Source organism: Salvelinus sp. IW2-2015, linkage group LG28 (assembly GCF_002910315.2).
Source record: "Salvelinus sp. IW2-2015 linkage group LG28, ASM291031v2, whole genome shotgun sequence".
Classification (NCBI taxonomy): domain Eukaryota; kingdom Metazoa; phylum Chordata; class Actinopteri; order Salmoniformes; family Salmonidae; genus Salvelinus; species Salvelinus sp. IW2-2015.
In genome coordinates this window covers 11,915,334-11,928,760 of record NC_036868.1, presented here as the reverse complement: position 1 = coordinate 11,928,760, position 13,427 = coordinate 11,915,334, and the positions used below count along the sequence as shown (strand labels likewise).

General features: G+C 39.9%; 4 protein-coding genes across 4 annotated transcripts; 3 read left to right on the top strand and 1 right to left on the bottom strand.

Moving 5' to 3' along the window:
* Nucleotides 1–435: 435 nt before the first annotated feature.
* Nucleotides 436–3,804, top strand: LOC111954424 (gap junction Cx32.2 protein). The gene is made up of 2 exons (XM_023974161.2): nucleotides 436–536; nucleotides 1,980–3,804. The coding sequence occupies exon 2, from the start codon at nucleotides 1,994–1,996 to the stop codon at nucleotides 2,780–2,782; it is 789 nt and encodes a 262-aa protein (XP_023829929.1). The 5' UTR covers nucleotides 436–536; nucleotides 1,980–1,993; the 3' UTR covers nucleotides 2,783–3,804.
* Nucleotides 3,805–4,474: 670 nt separating this feature from the next.
* On the bottom strand, nucleotides 4,475–5,635 carry LOC111954425 (gap junction Cx32.2 protein-like). Its single transcript, XM_023974162.1, has one exon. It carries the CDS (start codon nucleotides 5,633–5,635, stop codon nucleotides 4,880–4,882), a length of 756 nt encoding a protein of 251 aa, XP_023829930.1. The 3' UTR covers nucleotides 4,475–4,879.
* Nucleotides 5,636–7,215: 1,580 nt separating this feature from the next.
* LOC111954090 (gap junction Cx32.2 protein-like) lies at nucleotides 7,216–8,065 on the top strand. The gene has a single exon (XM_023973582.2). It carries the CDS (start codon nucleotides 7,220–7,222, stop codon nucleotides 8,063–8,065), a length of 846 nt encoding a protein of 281 aa, XP_023829350.1. The 5' UTR covers nucleotides 7,216–7,219.
* A 961-nt stretch (nucleotides 8,066–9,026) lies between these two features.
* LOC111954420 (gap junction alpha-1 protein-like) lies at nucleotides 9,027–12,838 on the top strand. The gene is given in 8 exon segments (XM_024134672.2): nucleotides 9,027–9,139; nucleotides 11,587–12,217; nucleotides 12,219–12,345; nucleotides 12,348–12,458; nucleotides 12,461–12,493; nucleotides 12,496–12,699; nucleotides 12,702–12,725; nucleotides 12,728–12,838. Coding segments are annotated over 7 exon segments (1,137 nt in total). The 5' UTR covers nucleotides 9,027–9,139; nucleotides 11,587–11,602; the 3' UTR covers nucleotides 12,751–12,838.
* The last annotated feature ends 589 nt before the right edge of the window (nucleotides 12,839–13,427 follow it).

Genomic DNA, 13,427 nt, shown 5'->3' with positions numbered 1-13,427 from the left:
CCATCACAATAAAGAGGCATAGACGAGTGGTATGTCTCCCAACCCCTCACAATAAAGGGGCTTACAGGTATAATATAACAAAAATATCCTTGTTTTGCCAGAACTGGATTAACTACAGTACCAACCCAGGCACATATTCTGAGAGAGTATATTATATTTAAAAAAATTGATTTCAGATTTCATGACCTCATATTACCTTCTACCTACCTGGACCACCCACATTTTCAATTAGAAATCCTTAGCACAGAACATGGCTTAGACTACAATGCTCTTTCATGGTTATTACTGATTCAATTGTAATAAATAACTTTATCATTGTGTTGCCAATTATTAACCTTCACAATCACCCCAGGTACAGCCAAATTCTAAACAGCAGACTTCTCATTTCAAGATGTCATGCACAACGTGCCACCTTGCACAACAAGCAAATTGTGCAACTTAATAGGTAGACGATTGTAGGCTACTACGTAGAATTTGATCATTTGTCTCTACAGCTGGTGGCTGTTGTGTTCTGTCCAGAAACGGTCTCTTTAAAGGTAAAGCATTTGTTTTACTTATCTTTCTACTTCTTTTTTATGTTGCCTATAATTATGAATAATTGCATTGTTTTCATCTAACATGAATAGACATAAGAATGAAAATCTAATATCATCAAAACCAAAATGATTTATTGATAAGCTTGAACCATTCTAAGATGGACAACCTAAGTGAAACATAACCTACAAATTATTATCTGAAACAAGTGTAATAGTTTTTATTTAAATATTGATTTTGTGGTATTTGGGACATTTTACTTTGATATCCTCGTGCCGTTTACTTGAAGCAAGTAAATCATTGATGCAGACTAAACACACAGACCACCTATACTGGTATACTGACCTCATAAGAGCCCCGTGAGGCTTACAGCATGGAAAAAATATCACATTTACTCACTTTCCCAATGTTTTTGGGCATATCATAAAACTAAATTAATAGAATTTGTAACAAAATGTTATCACATGGAAATAGAATACATACTGTAGGTATTAATAAGTGATATATACTGAGTGTACAAAACATTAGGAACACCTGCTCTTCCCATGACATAAACTGACCAGGTGAATCCAGGTGAAAGCTATGATCCTTTATTGACGTCACTTGTTAAATGCACTTCGATCAGTGTAGATGAAGGGGAGGAGACAGGTTAATGAAGGGTTTTTAAGCCTTGACCAATTGAGACATGGATTGTGTATGTTTGCTATTCAGCGAGTTAATGGAAAAACAAAAGATGTAAGTGCCTTTGAATGGGGCATAGTAGTAGGTGCCAGGTGCACCGGTTTGAGTGTGTCAAGAACAGCAGCGCTGCAGGGTTTTTCACATTCAAAAGTTTCCCGTGTGTATCAAGAATGGTCCACCACCCAAAGGACATCCAGCCAACTTGACACAACTGTGGGAAGCATTGATGTCGACATGGGCCAGCATTCCTGTGGAATGCTTTCGACACCTTCTAGAGTCCATGCCCCAACGAACTGAGGCTGTTCTAAGGGCAAAAGGGGGTGCAACTCAATATTAGGAAGGTGTTCCTAATGTTTTGTACACTCGGTGTATTTTGCTCCCGAAATACTGAATTCCAATGTTAGATGCTGAAAGATGACATATTAGATTTTGACAAAAAAACAACAATCTGGTTGATAACAGACAGCATGGGATATGTCTCCTGTTATGCGATATGTTTTATAGCTCACTTGGCTCTAGGAAATAACCTTACTATCACATACACAGCTTGTGTTCTTATCTCCACAACACAGACTGTTCTCTGTTGAGCTACTTACTGTGTGTGATTCTGCTTTAGTCATTTGATATTTAGTCATTTCATTTTATCATAGATTTTTCATCATTTATCAGAATGTTGCAAATATTGTAACTCAACTTGTACATTTGTTTTCCCAAACATCAGCATCACATTTATCATTCCTATGTTCATATTTCTTTCCAACCAGAACAATCCGCAAACATGGGAGAGTGGGGATTCCTGTCATCACTGCTGGACAAGGTGCAGTCACACTCCACGGTCGTGGGTAAAGTTTGGATGACCGTCCTGTTTATCTTTAGGATCATGGTCCTGGGTGCCGGGGCAGAGAAGGTGTGGAGCGATGAGCAGTCTAATATGATATGCAATACCAAACAGCCCGGCTGTAAGAACGTGTGCTACGACCACGCCTTCCCCATCTCCCACATCCGCTTCTGGGTCCTTCAGATCATCTTCATCTCCACCCCAACGTTGGTGTATCTGGGACATGTCATGCACGTCATCCACAAGGAGAACAAACTGAGGCAACGGCTAAGTCAGGCAGGCAATGAGATGGGGAAAATGCCTAAGTATTCTGATGAGAAGGGTCATGTCAAAATCAAAGGTGACTTGCTGGCCAGTTACATGGTCAATATCTTCTTCAGGATTTTGCTGGAGATAGCATTTATAGTGGGTCAATATTACTTGTATGGGTTTGTGCTGGACCCCAAGATTGAATGCAGCAGAGCTCCCTGTCCGTTCACTGTAGAATGCTTCATGTCACGACCAACAGAGAAGACCATCTTCATCATCTTCATGCTGGTGGTGGCGTGCGCATCTCTGCTGCTGAATGTGGTGGAGATATTCTATCTGATCTGCTCCAAGTGTGGTTCTGGCTCAAGAAGACGAGCCAAAGCAGTTCCAGCCATCGCAATCCACAGCTGTCTGGATGGAGGCAGTATGATGCAGAACGAGAAGATGAGTCTTCATGCAACTGGTCACAGCACAGCCTGAAGTCACTGATCACCAATCAACTATTGTAAACACTATTGACATTTCTGTTGATATACAGAGGAAGAATGCCACTGAAACTGTCAGCCCTACAATAATGCAGGGTCTTAAAGGCCCAGTAAAGTCAAAAATTGGATTTACCTGTGTTTTATACTGTATGTATTTTCACATTATGAGGTTTGACTAATGCAGTGAACTTGTGAGAATGATGATAATGCCCTTTCATTGTAAGAGCTGTTTGAAATGGCTGCCTGAAATTGGAGTTTGGATGGAGTTTTGACCTTCCACAGTGACATCACCATGCGGTAATTAGTTAAATAGACCAATAAGAAAGAGAGTTCCAAACGTCGCTGACAATAACAGCTAATTTTCAGTTTTTCCCTCCCTACTCAGACCATGCCCAGACAGTCCAAGCAAAATTATTGTTTGAGAAATTGCTCTTTGCTAAGAAGTTATTTTTGTTTCTTTTTGACCATTTACATTGAAAACAATCACAGTAAGGTACTTCATTGAAATGATTTGATAACGAGATAAAAACAGCTGCATTGGACCTTTAAGATTATTGTTAGGCTTGGCTTGATTCCGTAAGTTTATTAATTTAAATTTTACCTTTATTTAACTAGGCAAGTCAGTTAAGAACAAATTCTTATTTTCACTGATGGCCTAGGAACAGTTGATACAAGTAAGGGTTAATACAATACAGTAGGTGTAGCAGGACTGATGCTTTGAGCTTTGCTTCATTGTCTTTTATTTGTTCATGATGTGCACTAGGAGCAACCTAGTTTTCAGCAGTCTTGTTGTCACTCCTCAGTGAGCTAGTCACCGCAGGGTCTTTCTCTAATGAGGTGTGGACCTTGATATAATGTGATTCATCATACATTGTTTTGGTTATTGAACCCACACTGTCCTAAAGTGACACAAAAAATTGTTTCAGAAAATATTTGTATCTTCATCATGTGAATATGTCAATTTGATTTTGTAATTTATTTATGTTTTTGTAAAAATAAAAGAAATGTGAGGGTTGACTTGAGTGTATTTTATGTTATAAGATGAGGAAAGATGAGAAATAATATAAACAGGGGACTGGTGAGATGTTTTTTCTCTATATGTACATCATATATAAAAAAGTAAATTGTGCAGCAAAACAGGACTTGATGTGTACTGTATATTATATCAGTGATTTAATTGACTCAGACCAAAACATAAAACGTATACACAGCATAGTCTTCATGGGTCAAGAGGTCAAACAAACTTGTCATGGTAATTGACCATAACAAATATGTGTACAATGAGGCTGTCCACTGGGCACACACTGGTTGAATCTCCACGTCATTTCAATTCAATTACGTTGAATTGATGTCTGTGCCCAGTGGCTGTAGTCTACACACTGTATCTGCAGGAATGTACAATAATATTGAGTCAATTATGGTTGAATTGTAGGAGATGCAATTATAAGTACTTCATCAGTTAGATTTCGATGAGGTGACATTTTCAAACGTTAATCATCTATGTACCAATCAGTGAAAGTTTGCTTTTGCTACATTTTTGCTACATTTTTGCTACAAAAATGTGTCAGTCTACAGCTGCATATGTGAAGAGAAATTATGTAACATTATAAAACTCAGTGAACTCAAATTTGATGCTTGATATATGACTGCATGGATCCAGACAAGCTAATCTGTGTATGCAACAAATCAACTTTGATTTGATTTGTTGTATTTTTTGAAAAGGCACGTCCTTATCAAATGCACAGCACTATTTGATGATTCATATCCCAAACAAAAAACGCACAAAAAGAACCAATTTGGTTGTCAGTAGTAGCCTATGCATCTAGTCTCCTCTAGTACTCGTCAGACATCAGAGATACTTTAGTCACAACTCAGCAATGTCTTAGAATTTGTTAGAACATCCCAGTTTTTACTGCATATTAAACATATAGGCAGTACATTCAATCAATTTTACACAACAGAGTAAGAGAGCAGCGGTAAAAACAACAACGTATTGTATTCGGGATTTCTTGTTATAATTGTGAGGTCAATGGCTCTCGTCATACTGTACACGAGAAAACAAATTAAGATAGACAGTGATTCAACTGAATATTCAGCAGAATGACTCTTTATCAAATTGCTTGTGTTTATCATGGAGTGCATACCTCTCAGCTGCAGGAGGTTGTCTGTTACGCCCCTGCCTAACCTTTGATCCAATCAGGTGGAACATCTCCACCACATTGAGCAGCAGAGACACACAGGCCATCACCAGCATGAAGATGATAAAGATAGTCTTCTCAGTGGGCCGCGATATGAAGCACTCTACATGGTCTCCCTTACATGGGTATCCACTGCATTTAATCTTATTGGGCAATACAAAGCCATACAGGTAATACTGGCCCACTATGAATCCAACCTCAAATAGAATCTTAAATAACACATTTGACATGTAACTGACAAGCAAGGTCCCCTTTATGTGAACTTTGCCCTTGTCGTCAGTGTATTTGGGCACTTTCACAATTCCATTCTTTCCTTTTGATTGTTGTCTTCTCAGTTTATTCTCCTTGTGGATGACGTGCATGACGTGTGCCAGGTAAACCAGAGTTGGGACGGAGACGAAGATGATCTGAAGGACCCAGAAGCGGATGTGGGAGATGGGGAAAGCCCGGTCGTAGCACAGATTCTTACAACCTGGTGACAGTGTGTTACAGACCAGACGTGATTGCTCATCCCCCCATACTTTTTCTATCCCTGCAACCAGAACCAACAGTCTGAACACAAACAGGACTGTCAGCCAAACCTTCCCGACAACTGTAGAGTGGGATTGTACTTTGTCCAACAAGGAAGCAAGAAAGGACCAGTCCCCCATTTTTCAGGTGTGGCTAAATGTTCGAAGAAAGATTGGATAATAGGAGATAAAACATGATTAGTGTTGTTAGTACTGTATCTACTACATATGAATCTTAGTTTGATCGCTCTGTTGTTGCTGAGATATGCAGATAAGCTTTGTGATTGACATAAATCCACTGACACAAGGTGCAGTAACTAACCACGCTAACACAAGGTTCTATTAACAGAGCTTTTCATGTAGCCTACTTTTGGACAGCTAATAGCCTAACCACTGATCAAGCAACATTATGGACTAAACGTTAAAATCCCTTTGCTGCAGGATTGTTTTGCTGTGAAAACACAGGTCAAATTAAGATCATACATCTGTATACTCTATGAAGATAGAGCAGTAGTCAGCCAATGTTCTATGTAACACGTTTTGCTGCAGCGTAAACTAAATTACATGGTAGTTTGCTGAAATGTTGAGTATATAAAGCAGCTTTCTTACCTCAGAGGTGAGCACAATCTCCCCACACCAGTTCTTCTCTACTGTGGGGAATTCTCTCTTAATGAATTGAACTCTCCCCTCTTATAGTTTGACATCAGTTTGAATCATCAGGTCAACCCCATCCAGCCCCATACTCTCTGACAACTTGCACGTCGTTCATTCCTCTTTAAAGATGTTTAAACCAAGGAAGGCAGAAACTCATGACTGCCCCCCCCCCAAATATGTCATCATTGGTCAGTCACCACCCAACGCCTCATCCTTGTGAAGCAATCAAATGACGGTAAATCCAAAAGGTCATGGTGGATTCAGGGATGATATCAAACACGATCCATGGCATTTGGTCCCTACCTGGAGGGGTAGGCTACTATTCATCTCTATGTTTGTGTTGATATCTCCTTTGAGACTTTCCAAAGATGCCTTACTTTAACAGATGAGTTTGCTCATGGAGAATCTCAGCTGTGTACAATAATTTAAAGTACTGACACAAAAATCCAGTAAGAAACAAACTTTCTGTAGAAAATACGTCAGAGAGGGTTGAATGACTCTACAAAATGTGTTTGTGATAGTTCACATGTTTAGATTGGGAGTTCAAGCACATCTTTTGTGCTGACATTAACATGAGGAGGGGGTGGGATGTCAAAAGGTCAACCCACTTTAGAGGAAGAGAGAGATTAAGTGAAATTATGAAATTGTTGCATGGAAGTCTGATTGGTGTATAAGTGTTACTACAAGCACGTAGTATAACTGTGAGTCAGGCTGACCAAACCCATCAGGTTTATAAGAATGGGCTAGTCTTTGAGTATTTCAATATCCTAATCCCATGTTCACGAACGCTATTCCTTGCCTCTGGCTTATTGATGATAAACATTTCTGATCTGAGCAATATAACAAGTGAGTAAATCTCTTTATTTTTGTACAAACTGAAGATAATATCTCACGGATATGTAGAAATAAATAGCATTTAATTTTGAAATAGTGCTGTGAAGCCAATTTACTTTTACAGTCTTTTCACAGCTCACTACTATTAATTATCTCAGTATGTTGTCAATTTTTCTCTAAAATGGTATTCATGAATGAAATTTGACTTGTTTTCCACAGAGATAATAATCAGTGACAATGGGGGACTGGTCATATCTTTCCAAGTTACTGGACAAGGTGCAGTCCCACTCAACGGCCATCGGAAAGATATGGATGAGTGTCCTGTTTATCTTCAGGATCCTGGTTCTGGGTGCAGCAGCAGATAGCGTGTGGGGAGATGAACAGTCTGATTTCTACTGCAACAACAAAGAACCTGGGTGTGAGAATGTGTGCTATGACTGGGCCTTCCCCATCTCACACATCCGTTTCTGGGTCATGCAGATCATCTTTGTCTCCACCCCAACTCTTCTATATCTGGGCCATGCCATGCATGTCATCCAACGGGAGGATAAAATGAGGGAGGCACTGCAGAGCCAGGTTGACAATGACATGTTGAAGAGGCCCAAATACACAGATGACCGGGGGAAAATCAAAATCAAGGGTATTCTGCTACGTAGCTACATGACCCAGTTGTTCTTTAAGATAGTGTTGGAGCTCGCTTTTATTGTGGGACAGTACTACTTATATGGGTTTGTCATGAAACCCATGTTCCTCTGTCAACAACAGCCCTGTTCCAGACTGGGTGCTGAGTGCTTCATGTCCCGTCCCACAGAGAAGACCATCTTTATCATCTTCATGCTGGTGGTGGGCTGTGTGTCCCTGCTTTTGAATGTGATCGAGGTGTTTTATTTGATTTGCACCAGAATAAAATGTGGAAACAAGAAACAATACCCACTGCATATCACCTCAGTTGAGAACCCAATCACGCTTTACTGTCCTACATCAGAATGGAAAGGTAACCTGGATGGACATGAAGATTGCTCACCCCTTCACAACATCCAAAGAGAAGCTGAACTAATGGAGGAAAAGAAAAACACTCCTTAGGTTTGCAATAGATTTCATGTGATGATATTCTGACATGTGAATTGATGTAATCGTATCCAATTAGTTGACTACACTTCCAGTAAATTAGGGAAACAAATCATTCCAGAGTGTATTGAGTTTTGTTTGTCAAATAGACTACCTTGTTACTGAATGTTGTAAATATTACAGCTTGTTTCTATGCTGACACTGTGATGACAAATGTTTTGTAGGATATACATATCTTTGTTAAAAATAAAAGTACTGGAAAAAGAAACTTTGAAAAATAACTCGGACGCGCATTCACAGGGCTTACACTAGATGGCAGCATAAACTTGGTGATTGAAATCACATTTTACCAGCACCAGTGGTCAGACTTTGTTCCGCAGAATAGGCTATAGTCTTATCTAAATGTCTAGCTCTATGCTTATAAACACATGCAACACAAGTTACCTTTCATGTCAAAGTTTCATATTATCAGTGCAACATAAAATCGTTAGGCGTCTTGATGAGTTATTCTCATCATGATTAATGTTTGACACTTTTGGTCTGTCATTACAACTAACAAGAAAAGGTGACAGTCAAACATGTTAAGCAACTATCTTTGGGCTTTGATCTACATACAATAGATATTATCTAAAACAATTAAAACATAGTCCTCAACTAGGCTACTGGTTTACGGATTGGCGCACAGGACCTATCAACGGAACGCTCTAGCCTATCATATGCTGTAGACTTGGTCTCGGTGAAGCTTTTAATTCATAGTGATCTGAAAAAGTTACGGTTAATCTTGTTATTTAAAGAAAAAAAATCTATGACACAACTACATTTAAGTAAAAAAAAAAAGATACAGAAACCGAGCGTAAGGAGGTCTAAGGCTTGACGTAGGGGTCAGGTGACTCCAAACTTTTCTCTCCATCGTTTTTTTTTCTCTCCCCCCAGCCTGTATGTGGACTGTTATAAGGCAAGCAAAGTTTGACAAGTCAGTCTAAGTTTCTCCCTGGTCCCAAACTTGGATTTCAAGAAAGTGGTGACTGTTTAAGAAGTGACAGGGAAAGTCCCTAAGGGCGCTCTTCTTACTGCTGAGTAACTTTCCAGGTAAGCGTTGCGTTCAATTCCAGTGCCAATATTGATCTGAATAAGTATTTGTATATATATATATTACACAGGAATATATATATATTTGCCGAGAAACTAAATTGCTCAGAATCTAGATGCACTGTGCCAATACAGACGCATTGCATTAATATAGGCTATCTATCCGCTATAGTATGGTCCATAATATATACTTTTAAATTTTTTATTTCTTTCTGTGTTTAACAAGGAAAAGTTGAAATTATCCTCCAGGAAAGATTGAGACATTGATTAATCTGTTACTTTTGATGTTTTCCTTTTATAATTTGGTGTGGCCATTGTTTATGAGATACACGAGTAACCTGGGTCCAATTACTCTAAAAGCAGCATGTGATGTCAAGTTTATAGAGAATTGCAACCGAACTGCTTATAAGCTGTAGACTGGAGATAGATTTGTTTTCTAAACTTAATCCTAACCAAGCATATTGACATGCTTATTTATAATTTTTTTAAATGAAATATTGGCGCATTTGGCTACTCAGATTTGTGAAGTTCTTCCTTGCATCTGGGAAGAGCAGTTTAAAATACGCTTCCACTAAGGAAATATTGAGGTTGAACTGATGTACTTATTACAATCTTATACATTGTGATATTCGCTCAACGTTTAATTTAATTGCTGTAATAACATCATTACAAGATCAGATATCTTAAACTTTAGTGGGTAATCTTACTCTAGATCAGAATTGTCCTCGTGGACGTTTTTTCTTCTTCTTCAAGTCACGAAATGGTTCTGTTATATTAAATAGACCTATACATTACCCAGTGAAATTGATTAAACAATTTTTCTTGAATTACAAATTATTTATTTGAAAAGTCTTTTATCATGGTACCATCCTTGTTGAGTAAGAAGCAGTCCTTAGATTGATGTGTTATTTTTCACTTTACTGTAGTGCTTTGAGAAGTGGGGCCACAGGTGAGAATCATTTAGAAGTTTGGTGGGAGTTTAGAAGTTTTCCTGCATGCTAAACATCTAAATTGAATGACAATTAAATATTGAATGACCATTTTGATGTTCCTCAAGGTTAGGGTTAGGCATTAGGGCTCATGCATGTGAAACCTGCATGTGAAAGGTTGTTTGTGATGTGAAGTTGCAAACTCTAGTACAGCATGTCTACAGTATATACAGTACATTATTAGCTAATTGAAGACACATGCTTTTGTTACACCCTCCTAACAGATGGCTTCTACTTAGCCATGTTTGTTCATTGTGCAGTCATTCTCGGAACTTTATTTGTGTACTGGCATCGTTCAGAATCTTTATTCAAATGGTATTCGTGTTTACAAACTTGAATCTCATATGACACGCAGTGTGAGTTTAGTATCTGTGAGAGTTGGGTCTCTGTAGCGGAGCTACAGTAGGCAGGTCACTAATAAGCGCGCAATGAACGGGGCCCTGTGCTGTAGTCTCAGAGCGCAGACGGACTGTCTGAGTGCGCTCCAGACACTCTTGCTATTGGCCCCAGCAGGAGAGCCATTGTTCCCCAATCTGAGGCATGCTCTGAGAGCAGAGAGCTATTAGGCCTTAGTAAAGTAAAGTTTGTACCTGGATGTGGAAGTTGGTTCAATTCCATCTCCAGCTTTTAGGAACAATATTTACTGAGGATTATACTTAATGAGAATAAAAATGATATATCCAGGATAATCAGAATGCAAATAGATCTTGCATTCTGAAGATCTTATAGTTATTTTCTCAGCTGACTAGTAAATTAATGTATTTTGTGAAGAACAGTAACTTTGTCTGAAACTGTGTGTGACATTTATTTGATACTTGGGGGTGTTTGCATAACAATTCTTCAATTACACTGTACAACACAAGTTAACATTGAGAAATGCTCACACACACCCTACTTGACATATTTTTAACAACCCTAATAAACATGAAACAATGTAGAAATAAGGCATGCGGACCAAATTAACAAACAATGGTTTGATGAGAAACAGGTCATGTTTTTATAGCCTGCCGATGAAGGGGAAACAAATGTTTGTGCTTGTGTTTCAAAAACCTGGGCTCTATCATCTACCATTACACTATTCACTTACTCAGTTTTCTAAGAAGTACCATCAACACTTGTAGGACCACACAATGTGACTTTCCTCTCATCACTTCCAATTGGAAGACAATAGCTATCAAATTCACTTTCCGGATTGAAGATTCATTAAGCATAACATAAGGGATTGACATCTTGTGGTCAATAAGACATTGGTCTAGTCCATACAGAAAGTGGATTTCACTCCAGAGCCAGGAAAGAGCCATCACAAGACTTGTGGTCATTCCACTTTTTCATAGAATGTTGAGATGTGTTTGATTAGAATCAAAAATGTTACTTGAGAAAGTGATATATAAGCATGTTTACTGTATATAGGAATGTTTATTCATTTATTGCATTCAATTATTTTCTGTCTAATTGCAGCTAAAGCCCCTTCATCATGGGTGACTGGAGTGCTTTGGGGAGGCTCCTGGACAAGGTACAGGCTTACTCTACGGCTGGAGGGAAGGTGTGGCTCTCTGTCCTCTTCATCTTCAGGATCCTGGTGCTTGGGACGGCTGTGGAGTCTGCCTGGGGGGACGAGCAGTCCGCCTTCAAGTGCAACACCCAACAACCTGGTTGTGAGAACGTGTGTTATGACAAATCTTTTCCTATATCACATGTACGGTTCTGGGTGCTACAGATTATCTTTGTCTCGACGCCGACTCTTCTCTACCTTGCCCATGTGTTCTACCTGTTGCGAATAGAGCAGAAGATTAACCGGCAAAAGGAAGGGCTGAAAACCATCCAGAACGACGGAGGCGACGTGGACATACCTCTAAAGAAGATTGAGTTAAAAAAGCTCAAGCATGGGCTGGAAGAGCATGGGAAGGTTAAGATGAAGGGAGCCCTTTTGAGAACCTACATATTCAGCATTTTTTTCAAGTCCATTTTTGAGGTTGGCTTCCTGGTCATACAGTGGTACATTTACGGCTTCAGCTTGGCTGCTGTCTACACCTGTGAGAGGTCCCCCTGCCCACACAGAGTCGACTGTTTCCTCTCCAGACCCACTGAGAAAAACCGTCTTCATCATTTTCATGCTGGTCGTCTCTCTGGTCTCCCTGCTTCTGAACGTCATTGAGCTCTTCTACGTGATGTTCAAGAGGATCAAGGACCGCGTGAAGGGGAAACAACCGCCCGTCCACTCCCTGGCACCGGGACATTAAGCCCCACTCCCAAGGATCTCTCCACCACTAAGTATGCCTACTATAATGGCTGTTCCTCTCCCACTGCCCCCCTGTCACCCATGTCACCCCCGGGTACAAGCTGGCCACTGGGGAGAGAACCAACTCCGTCGCAACTACAATAAGCAAGCCAATGAGCAAAACTGGGCCAACATTAGCACGGAGCAGAACCGCCTGGGCCAGAATGGCAGCACCATCTCCAACTCCCATGCACAGGCCTTTGACTTTCCTGACGACACCCAGGAGAGTAAGAAACTGACCCCAGGGCACGAGCTGCAGCCGTTGGCCTTGATGGACCCCAGGCCCTGCAGTCGGCCAGCAGTCGCATGAGTAGTCGGCCAGGCCAGATGATCTAGATGTCTAGCCCCCCCCCCCCCCCCCATTTGGTGCCAGAGAACAGAGAGCATAATTCTCAAAGTGCTGAAGCGGGTGGGGCATAGCCCATTCACTGTTCTCACTAGAGAATCTAGTCAATAAAGAGACATTAAAATACTTACACTGTTGGAGGTACTATACATTTATTGATGACTTTCAAACTAGTGGAGCTAACTAGCTTTAAAAAGAAAACAACTAGTTGGTGAAGAACATGTGACCGTGTTCCGATAACTGTGCCCAACAGTCCCTCATTTCACTTTAGAAGAATATGCCTTGGTGATGTGTTTGGTTTAGTTATCATGTTTTTACCTGTAGGTTTCATTACGCAGGATGGCATTTATTGTCATGAATCTTGTCCTGGAGGCAGCTCTGCTGAGTGGTCACTAGCTGGCACAGCCACAAAGTCATACAATTTAATTTTGTGTCTAAAATGTCTAACCCTAACCTTAAATTAAGACCAAAAAGCACTTTTTAAAAATGAATTTTTATGATATAACCAATTTTGACTTTGCAGGTGCCGGCCCATCTAGCAGAAATTGCTCAGTTCTGCCTCCAGTGCAAGATTTATGACAATAAACTTCAACCTGCTTCCACCATATGGCCACACACAATGACATTACATTTAGAAAGATTACTCTTCAATATAATAGCAATGTGTCTTTTTCC